We start from the raw sequence: 26,070 nt of genomic DNA, 5'->3' as shown, positions 1-26,070 counted from the left end.
AACACAACCTGAAAATTGTATCAGACAGAAGGTGGCTATTCAGCCCAATTCGTCTGTACTGGCTCCTTGATACAGCAGCCCAAAATTAATCACATCAGTCAATCTCGGCTCATCTTTTTGGATCTTCCTCTGCTTCAAATCTTCATCCAATATTTCCATAACAGAGAGTTTCCTTTCACAAAACAGTTGTCTTTTTAACCGTTCCACGTAAAAAGTATTTGATGCTTCAAGTAACAAATTTGTCATGCAACTTTAAATTGATGCAAGCTCATCAATGACGTTCGAGCCAAAGAACTAATCTTTTCCTATTCACCTTCAAACGTTGATCCCTTTCAAGCAGCAGCTGCTGAGCTTACTTTGAATTCACTTCCAATTTTAAAACAGGGCTCAAGCAACATGAGTTCGACTGGGACAACATTACTATTATAGGACAAGCCAAACAGAGAACAGCCAGGGAATTCCTAGAGGCATGGCACTCATCCACAGATTCAATCAATAAGCACATCGACCTGGACCCAATATACCGACCACTGCAACGGACAGCTGGAACTGACAACCAGAAGCGGCAGAGACAAACCACTATAAATGCCGGAGGAAACATCACAGAAGCACTTCACAGGAGGCTCCCAAGCACTGAGAATGTCACCTAGAGAGGGGACGAAACGTCTGCAACACAAATTCCCAGATCGGCGAACAGAACCACAACACTAAATATAACTTGTAATAAATTATAATAGCTTGATGACTGAAAATGTAACAGACTCATTATACATAACTGAAAGCTACTTTTCCTTCATTTTTAACTGAAGTAAATGGTGGGGCTGCAAAATGAACAAAAGTTTGAGCATCAAATGGAGTACAGGTCTGAGCCAATGGTCCTCTGGTTTTCTAATGGCAGCACTTTATAATGGGGAGGTATTGTATGAAACCTAGGCATTCCACCCAAAAAAATTTCCATAATGAAATGTTTGTTGGAGCACATGTTAAGATTAAACATTAGACCACATCAGAGCCGTTGTATTTGAATACAAAGATAATTGCTTTTGTATTTTGAAGTAGCATTTTGCACATATATTATGCATTTCATCAAAGACAATTAAATGCCTGAATGTTTCACAATTCGACATATGAAAAGCAAATGTGCCAATTAGCTGTCACCTGCGCTTAACTATCAAATGTTCCAACAAAAACAGATTAAATATTATGCTGCAATGCACGTCACCTGGGACTACAACTGTAAACACAGAAATCCTAATACTACCTTAGGAGACTATCCAAAAATGGAAACAGCCAATAGTTTTCAAGATTTTCAGTTCTTAACTAATATAATTAAATTGTGTAATGAACTTTGTGGGCGGCACGGTGGCACAGTGGTTAGCACTGCTGCCTCGCAGCACCAGAGACCCGGGTTCAATTCCCGACTCAGGCGACTGACTGTGTGGAGTTTGCACGTTCTCCCCGTGTCTGCGTGGGTTTCCTCCGGGTGCTCCGGTTTCCTCCCACAGTCCAAAGATGTGCAGGTCAGGTGAATTGGCCATGCTAAATTGCCCCTAGTGTTAGGTATAGGGGTAAATGTAGGGGTATGGGTGGGTTGCGCTTCGGCGGGTCGGTGTGGACTTGTTGGGCCGAAGGGCCTGTTTCCATACTGTAATGTAATCTAATCTAATCTAAAAAAAACTTTCAAGTATACACAACTGAGACCAGGAGTCAAAAATGAACCTGAAAACCTTCTCCCGCTTGGTATTTATCTGCAGTATTCTTGTTACGCTTTGCTGCTACTTTTTTTCTAATTTATACATTGCCATAGTACAAGAAAATCATGACTTTTTTGAAAATATTTCTCTAAAATGTGACCTAGAAAGGATTGATCAACCATTAGGAGTGTAATTTAAGAGAGCCAAGGCTGCAACACTATATAGTTATATATAGTTATTTACAGTTCCTTTGAATGCATCTTTCACTGTTCAGGTAGTCTGTTGAATTGTCCATGTAATGACCTAGTAATCTTTAAAGTAATTTCAAACGTTAACTTAGTTTTCTCATCTCTGTCAATATGAACATCACAATCCACACGATACAAGATTGTTGTTTTACTTTTCTGTCGTGCATACATGAAAAAAGAAAATTAGTTCCCCTGTAAACTATATACAATGGAAGTGTAGATCCATTTGTTAAAGAGAAATACACAGTTTTGTTATACACAGTGTACAAACAAACCATTGCTTCATCATTGGTTAAGTATAATTACCTGAAATACAGTGAGAAGAGCTTGTGGAAAGTTATCAAAGGTACTCCGTTTTGTTTGCGTTTCATCAAAGTTAAATTTGCCACCAAAAAGTTGCATTCCCAGCAGTGAAAAGATAATAATAAATAAGAAAAGCAGAAGCAGCAGGGAAGCAATGGATCGCATTGAGTTCAATAACGAGGCCACCAGGTTACTCAATGATTGCCAGTGCCTAATAAAACACAATTACATTATTGGAAGACTGGTTTTAAAATAATCTCATCATTAAGAGATACTTCAGACATTTTGTGATTGATCTATTCATAAAATGGATGAATTCAATAAAATTCATAGTTCTGAAATATTCCACTTAGTCATGACAGTAACTGGGAAAAAACATCAACTGCATCTCTTGTACTGTATAACTTTGTCACATGTTGTGTGGATGAGGAAAAGGGCTGCAGGGAGGATGAGCCAACTGACAACTGTATTGTGGTACGGGAGGCCACTCAAGAGGGGGTAGTAAAAAGACAAGTGGTAGTTGTAGGGGATTCTACAATTTATATACAGAATTGAGAGTCCCGCGTGGTGTGTTGCCTGGCCAGTGCCAGGGTAAGATATATCCCTGACCGGCTTGAAAGGATATTGGAGAGCGCGGGGGCGGGGGGAGTCCAGCTGTTGTGGTCCAAACCAGAACAAACAACATTGGCAAGAATAGGAAAAAGGACCTGTTCAGGGATTATCAGGAGCTAGGAACCAAAGTAAAGAACAGATTCTCAATGGTTATAACCTCCAGATTACTCCTGTGTCACGTGCAAATCGGCATAGGGATGTGAGAATAAGTGAAGCAAACAAGTGGATAAAACAGCTGTGTGGGAAAGAGGGATTCCTTTTCATGGGGAACTGACATCAGTATTAGAATAGGAGGGACCTGTACCACTGGGACAGTCTCTACTTGAACCGAGCTGGGACCAACGTTCTAGTGAAAAAGGTAAATAGGCTGGTCAACTGGACTGCAAACTAAAAAGTGGGGCAGGTGAACCTTCCCCCAGTGGGAAACAAAGCAGCAAGTTAACATCTTTAGGGCTGGAATCAAGTGTGTGGAAAAATATGAAAGAAATGACAGGGAAAGAAAACTCAGGAGATGTTTTTGAAGTCTCCAGCACAGACACAAATAGGACAGATTGTTTAGAAAGGGTTAGTAATCAAACTTCAAGCACGCTGGGCAAACGAATGACAATGAGAAGAGAGATGGTTAATCCAGGACTGAAGGTGTTATATCTGAACGCAGTGTAAGGAATAAGGAAAATGAGCTTGTGGCAGAGATTAAAATTGACAGGTATGACGTGGTAGGCATCACAGAGATGTGGCTGCAAGAGGATCAAGATTGGGAGCTCAATATCCAAGGATATACATCCTATCAAAAAGATGGGCAGGTGGGTAGAGAAGATAGGTTGGCTTATTAGTAAGAAATGAAATTAAATCAAAAGTAAGAAATGAAATAGGGTCAGGTGGTGTAGAATCTGGGTGGGTAGAATTGAGGAAATGCAAAGGTAGAAAAACCATAGTTGGAATTATGTACAGGCCTCTAAACAGTAGTCAGGAGTTGGGGCACAAAATACACCAAGAGATAAAAAGGATGTGTAAAAAAGGCAAAGTTACAGTGATCATGGGGATTTTCAATATGCAGGTGGACTGGGAAAATCAGGTTGGTAGCGCATTGCAAGAAAAGGAGTTTGCGGAATATCTATGGCATGGCTTTTTGGAGCAGCTTGTGTTGGAGCCCACTCAGGAATAAGCAATACTGGATTTAGTGTTGTGCAATGAGACAGACTTGATAAGGGACCTTAAGGTGAAGGAGCCCTTCGGAGGCAGTGATCATAATATGATTGAATTTACTGTGCAATTTGAAAGGGAGAAGATAGAATCAGAGGTAACGGTATTACAGCTGAATAAAGTCAACGACAGAGGCATGAGGGAGGAGTTGGGCAGAATAGACTGGGAGAGGAGCCAAGCAAGAAAGACAGTGGAACAGCAATAGTAGTAGTTTCGGGGAATAATTCAGGAGACACAGCAAAAATTCATCCCTAGGAAAAATAAGCATGGTACAGGGAAGATGAGGCAACCAAAGCTGAATAGGGAAGTCAGGGATAGCATAAGAGCAAAAGAGAAAACATAACGTGGTGAAGGGCAATGGGAAACCAGCAGATTGGGAAGCTTACAAAGACCAACAGAGGTCATCAAAAAAAAAGGAGGGAGAAGATTATATATGAGGGTAAGCTAGCCAGTAATATAAAGGAAGACTGTAAGAGTTTCTCTAGCTAGAAAAGAGCAAAAGAGGACATTGGACTGCTGGAAAATGAGAGATAGTAGTGAGGAACAAGGAAATGGCTGAGGAACTGAATAATTATTTCACATCAGTCTTCACAGTGGAAGACACAAGTAATATCCCAAAAATTAAAGAGAGTCAGGAAGCAAAGCTGAGTATGGTGGCTATCACCAAGGAGATGATGCAAGAAAATCTGAAAAGTCTTAAAGTGGATAAATTACCTGGACCAGATGAACTACACCTCAGAGTTCTAAAGGACATAGCTGAAGAAATAGTGAAGACATTAGTGGTGATCTTTCAGGAATCACTAGTGTCAAGGAGGGTCCCAGAGGACTGGAAAATCGCTAACATGATACCCCTGTTGAAAAAAGGAGTAAGGCAAAAGATGGAAAATTACAGGCCGATTAGCATGGGTAAGATTTTGCAGTCCACTGTGAAAGATGAGATTTCTGAATACTTGCAAGTATATGGTAAAATAGGGCAAAGTCAGCATGGTTTCATCAAGGAAAGGTCATGCCTGACAAATCAGTTAGAGTTGTTTGAAGAGGTAATGAGCAGATTAGACCAAGGAGAGCCAATCAATCAATGTTATCTACCTGGACTTCAAGAAGGCCTTTGACAAGATGCCGCATAGGAGCCTGCTGAGTAAGATAAGTGCCCATGGTTTTAGAGGCAAGGATGGTAGAATGGATAGAATATTCGCTGTCTGGCAAAAGGCAGAGAGTGGGAATAAAACGGTCTTTCTCAGGATGGTAGCCAGTGACAAGCGGTGTTCTGCAAGGCTCAGTGTTGGGATCACAACTTTTCATTTTGTACATTAATGATCTGAATGAAGGAATTGAGGGCATTCTGGCTAAGTTTGCAGATGATACAAAGATAGGTTGAGGGACAGGTAGTATTGAGGTGGCGGGGAGGCTGCAGAAGGATTTGGACAGTTTAGGAGAGTGGGCAAAGAAATGGCAGATGGAGTACGACATGAATAAAGTGTGAGGTCATGCATTTTGGTCAGAAGAATAGAAGCATGGACTATTTTCTAAATGGGGAGAAAATTCATAAGTGAATGCAAAGAGATTTGGGAGTTCCAGTCCAGGATTCTCTCAAAGCTTGTAGGTTGAATCAATAATAAAGAAGACAAATGCAATGTTGGCATTTATTTTGAGAGGACTTGAATATAAAAGCAGGGATGTACTTCTGAGGTTCTATAAAGTTCTGATTAGACCACATTCAGAATATTGTGTGTGGTTTTAGGCCCCATATCTCAGGAAGGATGTACTGGCCTTGGAGCGTGTTCAGAGGATGTTCATGAGAATGATCCCAGGAATAAAAGGCTTAACATATGCAGAGCATTTAAGGACTCTGGGACTATACTCGATGGTGTTGAGAAGGATGAGGGGGGGGATCTCATTGAAACTTACAGAATACTGAATGGCCTGGACAGAATGGATGTTGGGAAGGTGTTTCTATTGGTAGGAGAGTTTAGGACCCGAGGGCACAGCCTTAGAATAAAGGGAAGACCTTTTAGGCGGAGACAAGGAGAAACCTCTTTAGCCACAGAGTGGTGAATCTATGGAATTCATTGCCATAGAAGGGCAGGTCATGATCATATTTAAGACAGAGGTTCTTGATTGTCAAGGTAATCAAGGGTTATGGGAGAAAGCAGGAGAATGAGGTTGAGAAACTTATCAGCCATGATTGAATGGCAGGAGTCAAAAAAACTGCAGAAGCTGGAATCCAAAATAGACAGGCAGGAGGCTGGAACAACACAGCAAGCCAGGCAGCATCAGGTGACTAAATAGCAGAGCAGACTTGATGGGATGAATGGCCTAATTTCCGTTCCTTTGTCCTATGGTCTTATATTAAGATTGTGATAAAGGAAAGGAAGCAAGGGAACTGGATTATAGTTTTTACAGTATATTTGCTTAATAACCTTACACTTTATTAATACCTTTCAGAAAGCAGTTCTAATCATAACAGCCTTTGTTACCACAAATACTTTTTCAGGTACACTGTTGTATAGTCCACACATTGTCATTTTTAAGCTCCCTTAGCGCCCTAACTCCACTATAGATTAGAGTGTTCCATCAGGGACTTTTCACCTAGAGTGTACTGTACACCGTGACCACACTTACTAACAATTTGAAAAGGTATATAAACGGGAACCATTGTGATAGTGGAGTAGAACATGGAACATAGAACAGTACAGCAAAGAACAGGCCCTTCAGCCCACGATGTTGTGCCGACCACTGATCCTTATGTATGCACCCTCAAATTTCTGTGACCATATCCATGTCCAGTAGTCCCCAATGACCTTGCTTCCACAACTGCTGCTCGCAATGCATTCCATGCTCTCTCAACTCTCTGTGTAAAGAACCCGCCTCTGACATCCCCTCTATACTTTCCTCCAACCAGCTTAAAACTATGACCCCTCGTGTTTGTCATTTCTGCCCTGGGAAATAGTCTCTGGCTATTGACTCTATCTATGCGTCTCATTATCTTGTATACCTCAATTAGGTCCCCTCTCCTCCTCCTTTTCTCCAATGAAAAAAAGTCCAAGCTCAGTCAACCTCTCTTCATAAGATAAGCCCTCCAGTCCTGGTAAACCTCCTCTGAACCCTCTCCAAAGCATCCACATCTTTCCTAACCAAAGTTTTATAGAGCTGCAATAAGATCTCACAACTCTTAAACTCAATCCCCCTGTTAATGAAAGCCAAAACATCATATGCTTCCTTAACAACCCTGTCCACTAGTGTGGCTATTTTAAGTGATCTATGTACCTGCACACCAAGATCCCTCTGTCCTCCACACTGCCAAGAATCCTATCTTAATCCTGTACTCAGCTTTCAAATTTGACCTTCCAAAATGCATCATCTCGCATTTATCCAGGTTGAACTCCATCTGCCACCTCTCAGCCCATCTCTGCATCCTGTCAATGTCCCGCTTCAGCCTACAACAGCCCTCTATACTGTCAACAGTAGATTTATTGGTTTCCAGATCAAGAGTATGCCTTGACATTAACATTATAAAATATGCATTTTATTCCCTGTTCTCAGGTCTAAAATATAACTTACAATGTGACTGTTAAGGATACATAATTATGGAATCAAAGTTAAAAAAAATCAGATTTAGAATAAAGCATGAACTTGACAAACAAGTAAATTAAGCCAAATATTGTAAATCTTACCTTGTCACTTTGAATATTCTTAGAAGCCGAACACATCTAAATACTGAGATTCCCAAAGGAGACATAATTTCCAATTCAACCAGGATGGTTTCAATGATTCCTCCACACACCACAAAGCAATCAAAGCGATTAAAGAGAGAAACAAAGTATGCCTGCAGACCCAGGCTATACATTTTCACTAACATCTCGCATGTGAAGAGAGCCAGTAGGACTTTATTTGCAATGTCTATAATGTAAAAGAAAAATAAAACAATGTTTACTCATTATTGACATAGCAATGTCATCAATCATGCTTTCTATTTCTGAATTGATGGTTTCCAATTGCGACACAGCTGCTTTAATGTAACTTATTTAATGGAAACTAATTCAGGATAAAATGACAACCAATTTAATGATAACTAGCCTTACATAAATCTCCAGAAACTCTTGAGCAAGGCATCTTCGGGGACAGTAACTATAACAAAGTAAAAGAAAACATCCATGCAAAACTTTCCACATATAATCAAAAATAAGAGATGGCATTATTGATGATAACAATTTGTATGATGTGGAGGTGCCAGTGTTGGACTGGGGTGGATAAGGTCAAAAGTAACACAACACCAGGTTATGGTCCAAATGGTTTATTTGAAATCACAAGTTAGTCCTTTGTCAGTTGAAGTGATTGTATGCTGCATAGTAGAATTATTACGAGATGCGAAAAATTAAAGAATAGTTAGAGGGTGTAAAAATAGCATTGAGTAAACCAATTCTGAAAATGAAATATTAATTGGGATTTTCTGAACCTGCTGAGGACAGGCTGAGAAGCATGAACACTGACTGTCAGTGGTAGAAATCTAACTAGTGCAGATGACTGATGTGAGGCCAATTGAGCTACTTAAATAGGATATTAAGGGGCACTTTCCACTTCCACAGGAATACTGCCTGCAATAAGAGACATGCCACCACATGGAAAGACCACCAGCTGAAATCTCGCAAACTTCCATCAGGTCGCCATCTTCTAACACTGCCGGTTGTTCCTAACTCCCAGGCCCTGACTTCTCCAAACACTACTTAAGAGAGTGCTGAGCCATTGATGTAACCTCTCCATATTGGGCAGGCCACCTTTCTTAACAATAGTTCCCAGACAATTAGGCATAATCAAGTGTCACCAGCAATTTGGTTATCTGGGTCCTGTCACTGGCTGAAACAGGGTTTGCCTAGCACCTTTGGTCCAGCAGCAGGGTTTTTGCCTTGACAAAATTCAGCTTCAAATGAACAGACCAGATTGCAGCAGTAAGACCACAAGAAGATGAAGAACCTATTTCAAGCTCAAATTTGTTTTTCTATGGTAAAAATAAAAGTATTACTGGGAAATGAAAGTACTGGTTGTATTAGATCTCCATGTTGAAGTATCTGAGACGAGTACAATGGATCATCAAAAACACTAAAAATGGATTGTCCACATTTTGAGGTTTGACACATCAAAATTTGCCTACTAAATAACATTTCTGACAACTCGGAGTAACCTCCAGTAACCTGAACGAGAGCTTTTTCTCTTGGAACTGGTGTGCCAGTTTTGCAAAACAAATCAAGCCTGAGAAAAAAAACTATGAATTTGGGCAGCACGGTGGCACAGTGGTTAGCACTACTGCCTCACAGCGCCAGAGACCTGGGTTCAATTCCCGCCTCAGGCGACTGACTGTGTGGAGTTTGCACATTCTCCCCGTGTCTGCGTGGGTTTCCTCCGGGTGCTCCAGTTTCCTCCCACAGTCCAAAAGTGTGTAGTTTAGGTGAATTGACCATGTTAAACTGCCCGTAGTGTAAGGGGCAGGGGTAAAATGTAGGGGAATGGGTCTGGGTGGGTTGCGCGTCGGTGTGTACTTGTTGGGCCGAAGGGCCTGTTCCCACGCTGTAAATAATCTAATGAAAAAAAAGATATTTGAAAACATGGGTCAGAATCATATAGGGGTTGAAGCAATGTGATAAGATGTAATTTATGGCAGAATCGGACAAGAAGTCTAGTGCGGCCCATGTTGAAATCTGGAGCTTCTCACTCCATTTTTTATGTTTTTTTACAAGTAGCATGACAAGTTTTTTGCTGGGCAACTGCAAGTTGCCAATTAAGAGGGATTATTGTTTGTTAACTGCCTTGTTAATGGTCCAAATCACCTCAATAATATCTTGCCAAACACACCGATCAAGCTGGATATTGTAAAAACATATCATGAAAATCACAGTAGGCACCCAGAAACTTGAACTCATCGCTTTGACTGAAGGACCTCCATGTTTCTTAGGACCAAACAGCATCTCAGGGAATGATATACATGCACCGGCCACACACATTCCTGGGCCACAGATGTTAGCATGAGTATTTGAAAACTCCTCACGACCATCATGGCACATCTATGACCAATTTGTAGGATAGTAAAGATGCACAGACTTGCATTACAGGGTGCACTGGCAACTTGCACTGAAAGCTTGCAGGAGGGACATTTGTGGTCAGACACATGCTCAACTCTCGATTGGACCAGGCTGTATCACAGGGGTGCCCTCTGGTTGATTCCGGGCGTGTGGCGAGACAGGATCCTCAGTTTGAACTTCCACTTGTTGGGGTAGGTTAGGTAATGTGGAGGTGGAGTGTGAAGGGCCTGGCCACCTCTACAGTGCCCTGGCTGGAGACCTCTGAAGGAGCTGTGTGAGATTCATCCTCTGGCTAAGTATCTGCAGGCGCCATCATATCTCCTTATGAGGAAGGGGCACTTGGAATGCTCTACAGGTTTTCTGTATCCCTGCTTCTAATCCCTCAATCTGGAAGACCTATGGCCAGAGTAATGGAGTGCAGACATGTATGCCCCTCCAGCAGAACCTGAGTGCTGGATCTGGCTCTCCATGCCATCCTCTAACCTATTCATGCAGGCAGGCATGATCATAAAACTACTGCTGAGATTCTGGGCAAAAAGGTCAGTGCATCCTACACTGCAGTTTGTCGCTCCTGGTCCACTCTGTGCATGTGGACGAACTCCCTGATTGTCTACATCAGATACCTCTCCTGCAATCCTCTGTATGCCAGGAGTATTTCTTCCTTGCCCAGCTTCAGAGCTGTCACAATGAAGTGCCCTATGAAGTGTCAGTATCTGAGCTGGAGGAGGTGGCAGCCTTGCCAATGCTTTGAGGCCTCAGCATTCTCATTCTTGGAGATGGGTAAGCTGGCCATTTCACTGCAGTGCAGGCAACACCTGCAAGATAAGAAACAGAATGCATAGCAGCCAGTATTTAGAAGTGATATGTGATGAATAAGAGCATCAGCAGGATTTATGTGAGAGTTGCAGTGGAATGAAGAATTATACTTCCCTGATTGATGGGATACGGAAGTTTCAGCATCCCTGCAGGAATGGTCCCTGTTATCTCCCATCTCCCAGGAATAATAAAATTCTCTTCTCGTAGAGGGCATGTCAGGCACTCTTCCACTCATACAGACTCTCTATGCCATGTTACAGTGGTTTCTCTTGTAATGAACAAAAAATAGGAATTGAGTGAGGTGAAAGTGGATGGCGCAGTTGTTAGTGCTGGTGTAGCTTAGTTAAAGGTGGTGAACAAGTAGACTATATAGAGGGCATGTAGCGTTTGTTGTGGGAGGTGAGTATAGGGGGCAGGATGTGGTGGTGTGAGAATGGATGATGGAAGACGTTGCAGACAACGGCAGAGCTTGTGCTTTGGTGGGAGTTGGGTGCAGTAGTGGAGATACAGTGACAGAAGGGTGTTACACTCATCCTGGTGCAGCAGAGTAGGTTTTTGCTTGGACAGTGAAGATGGCACTGACCTAGGTGGCGGCCTCAGAGCAGGTTTTCAGGTACTGTGGTGTCTTCTGCAGGTCCTCTGGGAAGAACACTCCTCTCCTTTGTACCACTCCATCAACCAGAACCTTGAGATTGTCCAGCATATCTTATTGGTGCCATCTTCCAGAAGATGTCAGAAAAAGGGAATATCCTTGACTGAGGTAGGGCAGCTTCAGTGTGCTAAGTTTATCGAGTACACAGACGGCCTTTTAAAGAAGACGCAGACACAAGGGCTACAACCTGAGTGGTGAATTGTTCCAGGAATAGCATGTGATAAGATGGAGTCGAAATTGGACATAAGGGATACAATCAAACTAGGGTAGGTAAACATAATTCACCAATAAGATGCAAGATTCAGCCTGTGGAATTTGTTCTGTACAATTGCCTCCAGTAGAACAATCAACTCAAAATATAATCCCTTCACCAAAGAACTTTAATTGTTTTTCAGTTCCACCTCATTCTATAACACGTTCTGTTTGTACATACAGGTAGTTCTTCTGTAACGTGTGTTTTGTCAGCGCGAATCGGCTATAAGGCGATTGATGAGTTGTGGACGTTGTTTGCATAACGTGAACTTTCTGCTGAACGGGTGTAGTGGATTTTCCGTATCACAATCTTTTATAGCACAATTTCTATTGCGGTTTCCCATGCTGCAATTTTCTAAAACGCGAGGTTGCAAAAGAACACAACTTGTCGCCTTGTAGTAGAACGCCCTGTATGCTTGTGTGCATGTTTGTCACGGAAATTGGGAAACTGACTTCATAATTTTGATTAACTCAAGGAAATCCATCCGGCATGTTCAAGTGCATACCAAATTTGAAATAAAACCACATCTGTTTAAAAATTCAAAACTTTGTTATATCAACTTTAGGAGTGAAAAGTGAGAAATTTATTCACTCTTCTGAATTTGTTTGTAATATATGACATCAAATTTTTGGGCTTTAACCAACCAACTCTAACCTATACTCAAGTGAGAGATGATCTCATTGAAACTCACAAAACTCTTATAGGGTTTGACAAGATGCATGTAGATGTTTCCCCTGGCTAGTGAGTATAGACCAATTGATATAACCTCAAAATAATGGGCAGAACATTTAAAAATTAGATGAGGAGGAATTTCTTATCTCAGAGTCGTAAACTTTTGTAATTCTCTACCCTGGAGGAGTATGAAAACTCAATAATTGAGCATTCCGAAACAGAAATCGATAGATGTCTAAAGACTAATGATATAATTGGGTACCGGTACAGTATAGGAAAGTAGCATTGAGGCAGATAATCATCTATAACCTCGATGAATGTCAGAGCAGGTTTGGCAGGCTGAATGGCCTATTCCTATTGCTATCCCACTTTCTCACATTTAAAGGTAAGAAAAGAAAAACCCTAAAATAACTCAACTGTCTTACAAAATGCTTTTCCTTTATGCCATGCTTCTGGCAGGTAGTATGATTCAAGAAATTTCAAAGCCACACTCCGTCTTCTAACAGACATTCACCCTCTACACTAAGGTCAAACCTAGACTGCCCACATTTTGCCAGATGCTTTGATAAGTATCAAGGCAGCCTATGTTCGCAGGTTGTTCAAGTCCTGACAAACCAGAAATCCTGAAATTCCAGAAATTGATTAGTTGAGTTGACCCTCTTAAAATTGCTTTCCTCAGAGAGTTTTATTTCTGCTCCCAATCACAAAATAGCAAAGACCTGTTACTGAGAGCCTGCATCGCTGCAGCAATCATTCTTTGGTATATAACATAGTGAAAAAGGTTTTAAAATTTACAAATTTCGTCAAATTTCTCTGCCATTCCCAAGGCAACAGGAAATCACATGGCCTTTTCTCCAATGTTATTTGTTTATGATCTCTTCTTTTCAGAACATATTGTTTATATTAACTGAAAGTTAGGTTTATAACAAAATCAGAATTTAAAGTTCAACATTCATAACATAATAAAGGGGTTGGTTAGCTCGGGTGGCTGAATGGTTGGTTTGCAAAACAGAGATATCAACAACATAGTTTCAATTCTCACATTGGCTGACATGACCATGAAGGGCTTTCTTCTCAACTTCTTCCCTCACCCGAGATGTGCTGACCCTCAGATAAAAGATTTTTTGTCTCTCTCTCTCTCTCTAGTGAAAAAGCTGGACTATGGGGCAGAAAGGGCTAACCTTCAGAAGATAACTAATATAATTCTTTTATTCAAGTAGGGAGGGTGACAGAAAGCAGGAAACTGCAGCCCACGGAGCTTAACATTTTTCATTGGGAAAATGCTAGAAACAATTATGAATCAAGTTTATAGCAAGTCAATTAGTTGGTTGAAGGTAATTAGGCAGAGTCAAAATGGTCTTATGAAAGAGAAATCATCTTTGAGAAATCTATTTGGGCTGAATCTTATGTTTTCTTTGGTGAAGTGTGAGTTTCATCAAGTTTATGGAAGTTTCTTTCTGCAAGGTCTAGCCATCATATTTTTCAAACTTGTCCCAGTATTCTGTTCTGCACCCTTCTTGTGCAATTCTAGTGACATTCTACCAGTTGCTACTGCCAGGATATCCCAGAATGGACCAGCATCTCAGGCACACCCACTATCTTTGAAAGGCCATTCTGAACCGAGACAAGCACTGTTTGATCTCATTGCCTGGTACCTAACATTTTCTCTAACACAGCAGAGTATGGAAAATTGGTGTTGTACTTTGTAGGCAGGGACCTGGAGATACTGGTGGACAGTGTGGTACAGAGGCAGTATGTCCTTTTCCATCTGGACTAGCTGAGAAGGCCATAACACCAGACTGGAAGAATGCATAGTAATGTATGTTGAAGAGAAATGATCTTCTCCACTCTACCAATTAAGTGCTATCATCTTCTCTTGGATACCTCATGCTCTTTCTCTGCTCCTGCATTCACTGGACAACAAGGCTCAATCTCTACCATTGTTACTTCGTTTTTTTAAATTCACTCATGGGAAGTGGGCATTGCTGGTTGGCCAGCATTTATTGCCTGTCCCTAGCTGCCATTGAGGCTGTTGCACGCAACAATTTCCTTCATTCATTCTAACCCATCCTACACCAATAACATTGTATCTCCTCTGTGCTGTCCACACTCTCGCTTGGGACACCTCCCCAGCTGCATCAAAAGTGTGCTACCCACTATCATCTGGGTTAATACCTACTGTGCTCTCATTTCATGAGGAAGTCAGCATTGCAGGAGCAGGAAAGTCAACATTTTGGGCAGGACCCTTCATCAGGCCACATTTAATCAACTCTGACTTTCTAGCATCTGCAGTTCTCACTGTCTCCTATGACAATCAGAGCACAATAGGTCAGAAAGAGTCAAGATGGGTGGTGGATTGCCAGACATTCAGCTCCTCACCATATATGAGGATAGCATCCTGACTCTGACTGCCCTGAGCTGCTGAATGATTGTGTCCAAGTGCCTGGACTGGTATAAAATGCTACCCTTGACTTTCGGCATGAGAACCACCAAACCAAAAGCTATCTTCCTTGACTTGACTGATCACTGCTGACAGGGAGAAAGTGAGGACTGAAGATGCTGGAGATCAGAGTCAAAGAGAATGGTGCTGAAAAGCACAGCCGGTCAGGCAGCATCAGGAATTCCTGATGAAGGGCTTATGCTTGAAATATCAATTCTCCAAGTCCTTGGATATTGCCTGACCGGCTGTGCTTTTCCAGCACCAGACTCTTCAACTTTAATCACTGCTGACAACCGTGCTGGCATTGTGTTGTCTGAAAAGGCACAGCAATGCAGAAGGATTGCGTATCTCTGGCTGAAGGGAATAGCACAAAAAGGCAATGCAAGACAGGGATACAGTAAGCATCCAGGAAGATACAAAGTGATTGAGCACTAATAGAGAAAGGCACATAGTCCTGAAATGCAGCATGGTTCAATTCATGACCTGGATTCATGTTGCTGAGCACAAGTTTCCTTGTTGCAGTATTATAATGGTAGCTGTCGATGCAACCTGTGGTGCAACACTGAAGCACGGAAACATACTGTCAGTGGACTGGAGATGTGCATGAAGGTTCTCAGAGGGTGGCACATGTCAGATGCCAATGTTCATGGACATGAGGGGAGTGTGGACAATGTCCATATAGCATATCCTGAAATCCTGTTGTGTGATGATCAACATGGAAATTCTTTGCAGTCAGCCACGAGCAGAGTTGTCAGGTACCTGCTCTGACTTCCATGTTAAAAATTCTCTAACAAATCATTTGCAAGTGTTAAGACTGGAAGCTGCATATTAATGGAGGCAAGACGTACAGTTGACAAGATAGTTAACAAGCAATAATTCCTGTTAATATGCAACTTTTGCTGTCGAGTGAGATCTCAATGGCCAGAACCTAGTTACAAGATGCAGATTGTTCCCAAATGTTGAGATAGGGATCACTTGTATCACTTCTCATATAATTTAGCTACATTGCTAACTATAGTCAAAATCATTCAGGCCCATTTTTAGAGTACTTCAAGGAAGTATCATATGCTAGGGTTAAAGGGAAACGGTGAATGTATAGTACTCAGACTTCCATAAGGTATTTGATAAGGTACCTCATCAAAGGTTATTATGGAAAATAAAGATCCTGATGTAGGGGGAGAACATATTGGCATGGATGGAAGACTGGCTGGCTAACAGGAGGCAGACAGTAAGAATAAATGTTTTTTTTTCCCAGTTGACTAAATGTAACAAGTGGTGTGTCACACAGATTAGCGCTGGGAGCTCAATTGTTTACAATTTATATCAATGATTTACAGAAGGGATGGTTATCAAATGTGCTGATGACACAACAATAAGTAGGAAAGTAAGTTGTGACAATACATAAGGAGGCCACAAAAATGTATTGACTGGTGAAGTGAGTGGGCAAATACGTGACAAATGGAGTATAATGTGGGAAGATGTGAAATTGTTTATCTTAGCAGGAAGAATGAAAAAGATTATTACTTAGTGGTGAGAGATTACAGAATTCTGAGGCACAGAATATCTGGGTATTCTTTGTGCATGAATCACACAAGGTTAATATGCAAATACAGCAAGTAAAGAATGTTACCATTTATCACAAGGGGAATTGAATACAAGAGGAAAGGGAGGTTATACTTTGCTTATACTGAACTGCAGTGAAACTGCATCTGAAGTACATTGTGCTGTACTGGCACCTCATTTAAAAATAGATATAAATGTACTGGAGTTAGTTCTGAGAAAGGTTATTGAGCAGGTGTGTATGCAGACATGCTGTCTTATAAGGTAAGGTTGAATAGGCAAGACTTGTAGCCACTGGAGATTAGTAAAATCATAGGCGACTTGATTGAAATTTGAAGATTCTGAGCAGTCATGATAGGGCAAATGAGGAGAGGATAATTCCTCTTATGGGACAATCTAGAACTAGGGGTCATTGATAAAAATTAGGGGTGACTCATTTAAAGTAGAGTAAAGGCAAAATCTTTTTCGGATGATTGACAGTCTTTGGAACTCTCTTCCTTAAAAAGAGATGGAAACAGAGTTCTTTAACACTTCAAAGGCAGACATGGATAGATTCTTATTAAGTAAGCAGGTGAAAGGTTATTGGGGTAGATGGAAATGTGAATTTGAGATTACAACCCAATCAGACATTATCTTATTGAAGGGGAGAAGGATCAAGGCTCTGAATCGCGCTCACTTGTTCGTTTGTTTGCTGGACAGTCTTTCCCACTACATCAACAAGATGTAGTGTAATAATTCTGCAAAGGATCCTCCAATAGCTCCGTCCAAACCTGCCACCTCTTTAACTTAAAAGGACAAGAGCAGTAGATGTACAGGAAAACCCCACTATTTGTGACTGCCATTCCAAGCCATCCTGATGTTGAACTACGTTACCACTCATTCACTATCATTGGGCCAAAATACTGGAACTGTAGGTGTCCCTACCCCTAAAGACTGTAGTTCAAGAAGGCCGTTCACCACCACCTTCTCCAGGGCAATGATTGCTGGCTGAGCCAGCAAAAACTACATCTCATCAACAAATTAAAAGAACAGGAAATCTGTCAAACTTGCGAGCAAATTTAGTGACTGGTTGAGGAAGTCAGCATGGGGAGAAGGGAACTGAATGACACCCCTCTATCTTTATCTCTCACCCACTGCCCCACTCTCCTATAACATCCACCTGGAGAAACCTCAATCCTGACTTCACTTACCTGAGGATTGGGTGTCTCACTGATCTTGGGCCTCCAGTGGATACATTGTTGAAAGCTGTCATCACTCCCAAAACAATCCTGATGGAAATGAGGAAGTGGCAGCCTGGCTGGCCAGCAGCTCTTGGTAAGCAGGACGTCAACCACCGGTGTCTTAAACCCCATAGAAAGACAGCTGCTGGTCAATTAACGCCTGGGGCATGTAATATTGTTAGGGTCTCCCCCAGAGAAGTGACCATGGTTTTCTGCTCTCAATTCTCCAAACAGTGGGCAAGACTCCCTTGGCCTCTCTGCATCCAACCCAATACTGCAGTACATATTGTTTGGATGAAAACGTACAATTCTAACTTGTACCATAGAGCTGGATTTACATAACTACAAAGCTATTTGCAGCTGTATACTGACTAGAATTAATCACTGGACATTATCCAACCAATTTATCCAAATGCACTATTAAAACAATTTAATGGAATATTTACTGCTCACTAGTACTTAAGTGAAAACAAAGCTGCACTCTTACCTTGAGTAAATGTTAGCCAAGGAGGCTGATTATAATGCTCTGATGAAATGGTTAATGTATTGAGAAAAACAAGGATAATAACTAGCCAGTAGAAAGTAACAGACTTTACACCAGCTCGACATTTTCGTCTCCAACAACGGTTCCAACGACGCCAGCGTCGGCTGGAAATATAAAACAAACTGATAAGACTACAAAGAAATTTTAAACTATGAATTTTGAAAGCAATTCATTAAGAAATATTGATGGATATCTTTGAACAAAACAAAGAATAAAGAATAAAGAAAATTACAGCACAGGAACAGGCCTTTCAGCCCTCCAAGCCTGCACCAATCCAGATCCTCAACCTAAAACTGTTGCCTATTTTCTAAGGATCTGTATCCCTCTGCACCCTGCCTATTTATGTATCTGTCTAGATACATCTTAAATGATGCTATCATGCCCGCCTCTAACACCTCCAATGGCAACATGTTCCAGGCACCCACTACCCTCTTGTCCATTTTGCACTCATATCTCCCTTAAACTTTTCTCACCTTGAACTCATGAGCCCTAGTAACTGAAACCCCCACTCTGGGAAAAGGTTTCTTGCTATCCACCCTGTCTGTACCTCTCATGATTTTGTACACCTCAATCAGGTTCCACCCTCAACCTCAGTTTTTCTAATGAAAATTAGATAGATAGATTAGATAGATAGATTACATACCCTACAGTGTGGAAACAGGCCCTTCGGCCCAACAAGTCCACACCAACCCTCTGAAGAGTAACCCACACTCCTCTGACCAATGCACCTAACAATTATAGTTAATTTAGCATGGCCAATTCACCTGACCTGCACATCTTTGGAAGGTGGGAGGAAACCGGAGTACTCGGAGGAAACCCATGCAGACAAGTGGAGAATGTGCCAACTCTACACAGACAGTCGCCCAAGGCTGGAAATAATCCTAGTCTACACAATATCTCTTCATAGTCAGTGTCCTCTATACCAGGCAATATTCTGATGAACCTCCTCTGCACCCTCTTCACAACATCCACATCCTTTTAGTAATGTGGTGACCAGAACTGCATGCAGTACTCCAAATGTGGTCAAACCAAAGTCCTATACAACTGTAATGTGACCTGCCAACTCCTGTACCTCAAAGAATGACCTTCCCTGCACAAAACCACGTTGCCTATCACTGATAAGCTAATTTTTTTCCAATTGTAAATCGATCCTATCCCTCAGTATCTTTTCCAGCAGCTTCCCTACCACTGATGTCAGGCTCACTGGTCTATAATTACCTGGATTATCCCTGCTATCCTTCTTAAACAAGGGGACAACATTAGCAATTCTCCACTCCTCTGAGACTTCACCCGTGTTCAAGGATGCTGCAAAGATATCTGTTAAAGCCCCAGCTATTTCCTCTCTCACTTCCCTCAGTAACCTGTGATAGGTTCCATCTGGACCAGGGGACTTGTCCACTTTAATGTCTTTTAAAATTCCAACACTTCCTCCCTCCTTTTGCTGACTTGATCTGGAGTAATCAAACATCTATCCCTAACCACAACATCCATCATGTCTCTCTCCTTGGTGAAAACTGATGTCAAGTACTCATTAAGAATCTCACCCATTTTCTCTGACTCCACGCATAACTTTCCTCCTTTGTCCTTGAGTGGGCTGAGCCTTTCTCTAGTTACTCTCTTTCTCCTTATTTACGAATAAAAGGCTTTGGGATATTCCTTAACCCTTTTGTCAAAGATATTTCACAATTCCTCATTTCAGATTGTTTCATCAATTTCTATTGATTAGTCAATTTTTCAGTGATGCTTTATTGAAAGATTGATGATGCATCACTTATTGCACATGGCATGGTATTCACATTTTTGCCATTTCAATTCAATCACTATCTAGGGTCTGCGCTTAGCCTATAAAAGACTACAAACTACCCACAAATGAGAGAAGTTGTAAATTCCAAGCTGCTTTTTAATATTCTTAAATTGATCTTGATTACAAAGACCAAATAATAAAAGCTGTGAATCTGGAAGCTACCTGCCATACAAAAAAAAACAGTAAAGCATGAATTTTAAGTACTCAACTCATACACCTTATGATTTATTATTTTTCATTACCTCTTATGCTAAGTGGCAATAAGGGAAGTTGGAAAACACGAATAAAACTGTATTAAACTCAGTCATCTAAATCCTTGTCTGTGGAGGTGTGCAGAAAATATCCCACTTACACTGACTTCAATAAAATAGGTATAGCAACAAATGCAAATCAAAATGCCATACTCACTGAAATAAATAAAACTTATCAGATAATTCAAATTATTTAATTGCAAGTCATGCCATGTAATCCCAAAAAAGTACTGTAATGCAACATTCAGATGAGAGACTGGTTCTGCAGCAGCTGGTGAGGAAACCAGCAACAGAAGTTGTTGGAGGTCATTCATCTCAGCTCCAGGACATCTTTACCGGAGTTCTTTGAGGTTGTATCCTCAGCCCAAACATGGATGTACATTTGCTCGCTGAGCTGGAAGGTTCGTTTTCAGACATTTCATCACCATACTAGCTAACATCAGTGAGCCTCCGGATAAGGCACTGGTGGTATGGCCCACTTTCTACTTAAATAAATAGAAAGCAGGCCATACCACCAGTGTTTCATCTGGAGGCTGACAGATGATGTTACCTAGTATGGTGACGAAACATTTGAAAACAAACCTTCCAGCTCAATGAGTAAACCTACATCCAGAATCTCTACCTGAGCTACAAAAACTTGTCAGCCCAACCATCTTCAGCTAGTTTATCAATGACCTCCCCTCCATCGTAAGATTATAAGCATGGATATTTGCTGATGATTTCACAAAGTTCAGCGTCACCAAAGTTCACCCTATTCAATTCCTCAGATATTGAAGCAGTTCATATCCAAATGCATTAACGTCAAAATACAGTCATATCCAGCTTAGCCTGCCAAGCAATGACCATCCCAAACAGAGAATCTAACCATCATCCCTTGACATTCACTGGAGCTATCATCACAGAATTCCCCACAATCAATATCCTAGGGTTTACTAGGAGAAAGTGAGGACTGCAGATGCTGGAGATCAGAGTCAAAAGTGTGGCGCTGGAAAAGCACAGCCGGTCAGGCAGCACCTGAGGAGCAAGAGTCGACATTTCGAGCATAAGTTCTTCATCAGGAATGTGATGGGGGTGGGGTCCCAACGGGGCTGAGAGATAAATGTTGGGGTGGGGCTGGGGGAAGGTACCTAAGAATGTGATAGGTAGATGAAGGTGGGGGGGTAATGGTAATAGATCAGAATGGAAGGTGGAGCAGATAGGTGGGAAGGAAGATGGACAGGTTGGACAAGTCAAGAGGGCGGTGCTGAGTTGGAGGGTTGGATCTGGGATGAGGTGGGAGGAGGGAAGATCAGGAAACTGGTGAAATTGACATTGATCCCATATGGTTGGAGGGTCCCAAGGCGGAAGATGAGGTGTTCTTCCTCCAGTCATCGGGTAGCTCGAATTGGACAATGGACTTGCATGTCCTTGGCAGAGTGGGAGGGGGAGTAGAAGTGTTCAGCCACAGGGCAGTGGGATTGATTGGTGCATGATCTGGAGATGTTCTCTGAAACGTTCCGCAGATTGGCGTCCTGTCTCCCAAATGTAGTGGAGACCACATTGAGAGCAAATGACACAGTAGAGGTGGTCTTTGGAGGTGCAGGAAAATTTCTGCTGGATGTGGAAGGATCCTGTGGGGCCTTGGATGGAGGTGAGGGGAGAGGTGTGGGTGCAGGTTTTACACCTCTTGCAGTGGCAAGGGAAGGTGCTGGGAGTGGAAGGTGGGTTGGTGTGGGGCGTAGACCTAACAAGGGAGTCGAGGGAATGGTCTCTATGGAATGCTGAAAGGGGTAGGGAGGGAAATATATCTCTGGTGGTGGGATCTGACTCTCGACGGCAGAAATGACGGAGGATGATGTGCTGCCTCCGGAGGTTGGAGGGGTGGAAGGTGAGGACCAGGAGAGCTCTGTCTTTGTTGCGATTGGCGGGGTGGGGTTCAAGGGTGGAGATGCGCATCTCCTCCATTTCCCAAACCTCTGCCTGATTGTTGATTAATTCCATTGCAGCTCTTGGAAAATGTCCTGATAGGGCACCCATTAACTTTTTAGCCAGTTGAGGGGGCACTGGCATGCCAATAAATCCAGCACAGTATTTTATGATTTATTCAGATACTGAAAAGGTACAAAATGTTAGTAAACATGATTTTACATAAGTCGCATATTGCTGAAATTATATCATTAATAAGAAAATTAAAATATAAAAATGACTAAGCACAGCATATCTTTTATATACACAATGTAAGTATATTAATGCAATAGTGCAAAAATAGTGTTCAATTATTACAGTTGACATTAGAAAATTAATTCATAGTTTCCAAATTTTCGTAAACAGAAAGGAACGCAGAAAAAAAGTTACTGACCTGAACTTTGACTTAGAAATTCGAATACTGCAATGCAAAAAAAAAACATGGACAATGTATGAATACATTTCTAAATTAATCAGAGAACTTCATAAGCTATGAAAATGTGCTAATATGCCAAAAGGTCATTGTTCTACTGTTCTGCACACTTTTTCAAAATGCTATTTGTAAGCATTGAATGAATGCTAAATTGAAGGGATAGTGAAATCATTGGCACTTAGATCACCATCTCAACATTTGAGAAAATTCAAGAATGGAACAGATTGTTGATGGTGTGGCTTACTGAAGTAAGGACATTTTTTCTTCTACATTGATTCTACATTGTTTTCTACATAAATTTGATCATCAGTTGATTATATTGAGACAGTTCAGTTATCCTGGTTAAAAACAGATGAGAAACATAATTCAAGTTTCTGAATTCTGATAGCACAATGACAATTCAGTTTTGTCACTTGCCATGAGACTAATTGGTTCATATTATTAGTACTCTTTGCAAGCTTGCCCAGCCAAGCCTCATCAGTCTTTAATGTTTGAAGAATGAATCTCAGATTGCAGAATCCAGGCTGTTCTCCTTAGAGAGCGAAGGTTGAGGACTGATCTGATAAACGTGTGAAAATCCTGAGCAGTCTAGACAGAGTAATTAGGCAGAAATTGTTTCCACTGGTGAAAGAAATGACAAGAAGAAAATACTGATTTCAAGTGAAAAGCTTGATAGACAAAAGTGACACGTCAAAAAATATTTTTACGCAGCTGAGTTTATGCCTCAGATACACTGAAATTTGGTGGTGGTGTTTTGCAATTAGATAATTATCTGAAGTGCTAAAAGTCTTGACAGCAAAGTCTCTTTTGCAGCAAACTAGCATTGGCATAACAGGCTGAATGGCCATGGTCTATACTCTAACTAATATAATAAATCTATGCTTCATGCGTATTCATACATTAGCACTGCACAGAGTCAAGATAGACTTCATATTTTTCTTTGTCTTCATGAAGAAATATATGTGAAGACAAACTTAATCATTTGATATTTAGGATGGATATCAAATTGATTTAGTGGCAATCATCAGTGACTCTTTGAAAATGTAAGAATCCAGTGACAATGACTGAATATATCATAAAGTTTAGTGGAAATTAGATAAATGTGCATGTTATACAAACTATAACATCAGCTGCCTTTGTGAATTGTGTAGACAGCATATTAACACTATCAGAGATCAAGTGAGAGGCATATCTGTTCAAAAGTGATGGTGATCTTGCCAAATGTTATGCTGTCTTTGTATTACAAGTTGATTATTGGTTTATTGGCTGCAGATGCTATGTTATAAGTTGGCCAGCTAACCTGTAAAAGCTGAGATAATTGTGACTGATAATTGACAAATGGCCATACTACACCTCTCATACAATTTCAATTGACATACATTTTCTATTTTGTAACACAAAATACTTATGCAGTAATGTCAACTTACAATAGGAATAAAAACAAAGGCTGCCTTCAAATACACATAAAAACTTAAAGAACCAAAATGGTGTAAATTTTGTAATCAAAACCCAGAAATCCTGTGCAATTCAAAAATTCTTTTATTCATTCAGCTTCCTTTAAACCATTCAAAATGAGAAAATTAGGCACAAATATTGTAAAATTGTGCTAGGTTTTACCAAAAAATGTTTGCATCAAAACTGTCTTCAATTCCAATAAACACAGAATAAGCACAAGCATTTCAGTTCGCATATTGTCAAGTTGCTCCTTGAAATGACTCCTATGAATATTGTTCATTTCTCCCGTATGTCGCTAAGCTAAATTAACAATATATACTAATCTGATGCCCAGCACATCGAAAAGTGAGATTCCTTTAATAGATATACGGTCAAGAAACTTGGTAACACAACACAAAGTTTACAGGCATGAAAGAAATGTTGAAGTGTTCAATACAGCCAAGAGCAGGCATTCCACATTTTAAATGCACTGTTGCTGAAAGAGATTGGTATCAGTTGTGAAAAGAGGAGACAACAGCCTATTTTTAACTAGGCTTTAGGACATTTACACCTTGAAGTAAATGTCTCAGAGACCATCTAATCTATCCTTGACCAAACGTATTTACCCCGAAAACCACATCTACATGCAGCCTGAGCAGTGGTCTTCAAGGTAAGTTGCAAAACAAATTTAACTGAACCTGGAGCCACAAAATGCAGAAACGTCACTCAACTTCACATTAAAAATGTGAGTTGCTGTTGGCCACAAATTTCCCTTTTCCAATTTTATTGCCTTACACTCCATCCCCAGTTGCTGCATTAATGTCACTATCAGAGCCACATAAAAGGTGAGAAGTCACATGACACGAGGCTATAGTCCAACAGTTTTATTTGAAATCACAAGCTTGTCGGACAAGTTCTGAACAAATATCCAAAGATACCAAGATATATGTTCTTGCGTTTATTTTGAAAATGCATTTTTAGACCATATTCAAAGTTGGAGAGCAGAAAATGTACATTTTAAAACAATTATCCTTAAAATCTATAACATTACAATGACCCATTGTAAACTCCAGATTGTACCATCTCCTGATTATGCCTGTACTTATTAGAGTTTGGAAGAATTAGAAGCAACTTTGTTGATACATAGAAGTTTCTTAGATAACATGAACAGGTAGATGCGGAAAAGTTGTTTCCCCTGTGGGACAGTCTAGGACCACAGGGCATAACATCAAGGGAAGGGATCACACATTTAAAACAGAGATGAGGAGGAATTTCTTTTCTCAGAGGGTAGTATATATCTGTGGATTTCTTTACTTCAGTGGGCTGGAGGAGCTGGATCTTAAAAATCTGTTTATCTTAGCCTTAAATAAATTCAATCAGTAAGGGAATCAAGAGTTATGGAGAAAAGGGAGCAAAGCAAAGGATGACGATTGTCAAATCAGCCATGATCTCACTGAATGATAAAGCCAACTCAATTGGCTGAATGGCCTACATCTGCTTCGAAGTATTATGCTTCCATAATGCACAGTGTGAAGGGAGTGAATTTTTCAGGTTGCTGAAATATTCCCGGTTTGACATGGATGGTGTCAAGCTTCTTGAACATTGTTGGGGCTGTGTCCATACAGGTCAGTCCATTATGGTCAATCCTTACGTGTGCCTTTAAGGTGTGGACAAGCTTTAAAGATTCAGGAAGTGAGTTACTTGCTGCAGAATTTCAAACCTTCAATTTGCTCACATTCACAATATTTACACAGCTGTTCCAGTGCAGTTTCTAGCGAATGCTAGCCCAGGGATGCTGATAGTGGGGGATTTAGAGATGGAATGTCAAGGGGTGATGGTTAGATTCTCTCTTGTTGGAGATGATTATTTCCTGCAATTGTGAAATGTTACATGCCATTTATCAGTCCATGCCT

The 26,070-nt window shown here is 40.9% G+C and overlaps 1 protein-coding gene across 12 annotated transcripts in view; it reads right to left on the bottom strand.

Moving 5' to 3' along the window:
- The window catches only part of LOC122559001 (voltage-dependent L-type calcium channel subunit alpha-1D-like), a 617,537-nt gene that overhangs the window by 255,746 nt on the left and 335,721 nt on the right, over window positions 1-26,070 (bottom strand). For all 12 annotated transcript variants that reach the window (XM_043708064.1, XM_043708058.1, XM_043708060.1 and 9 more), the window contains exons 11-14: window positions 22,685-22,711; window positions 18,235-18,395; window positions 7,735-7,960; window positions 2,249-2,456 (exon numbers count right to left, since the gene is read on the bottom strand). In XM_043708064.1, coding sequence (XP_043563999.1) covers window positions 2,249-2,456; window positions 7,735-7,960; window positions 18,235-18,395; window positions 22,685-22,711 — 622 coding nt within the window. The remainder of the gene's footprint in view (window positions 1-2,248; window positions 2,457-7,734; window positions 7,961-18,234; window positions 18,396-22,684; window positions 22,712-26,070) is intronic.

The sequence above is a fragment of the Chiloscyllium plagiosum genome, chromosome 18, assembly GCF_004010195.1.
Source record: "Chiloscyllium plagiosum isolate BGI_BamShark_2017 chromosome 18, ASM401019v2, whole genome shotgun sequence".
Taxonomy (NCBI): domain Eukaryota; kingdom Metazoa; phylum Chordata; class Chondrichthyes; order Orectolobiformes; family Hemiscylliidae; genus Chiloscyllium; species Chiloscyllium plagiosum.
Note: the sequence above shows the minus strand (reverse complement) of the source record. Positions and strands in the feature narration are given on the sequence as shown.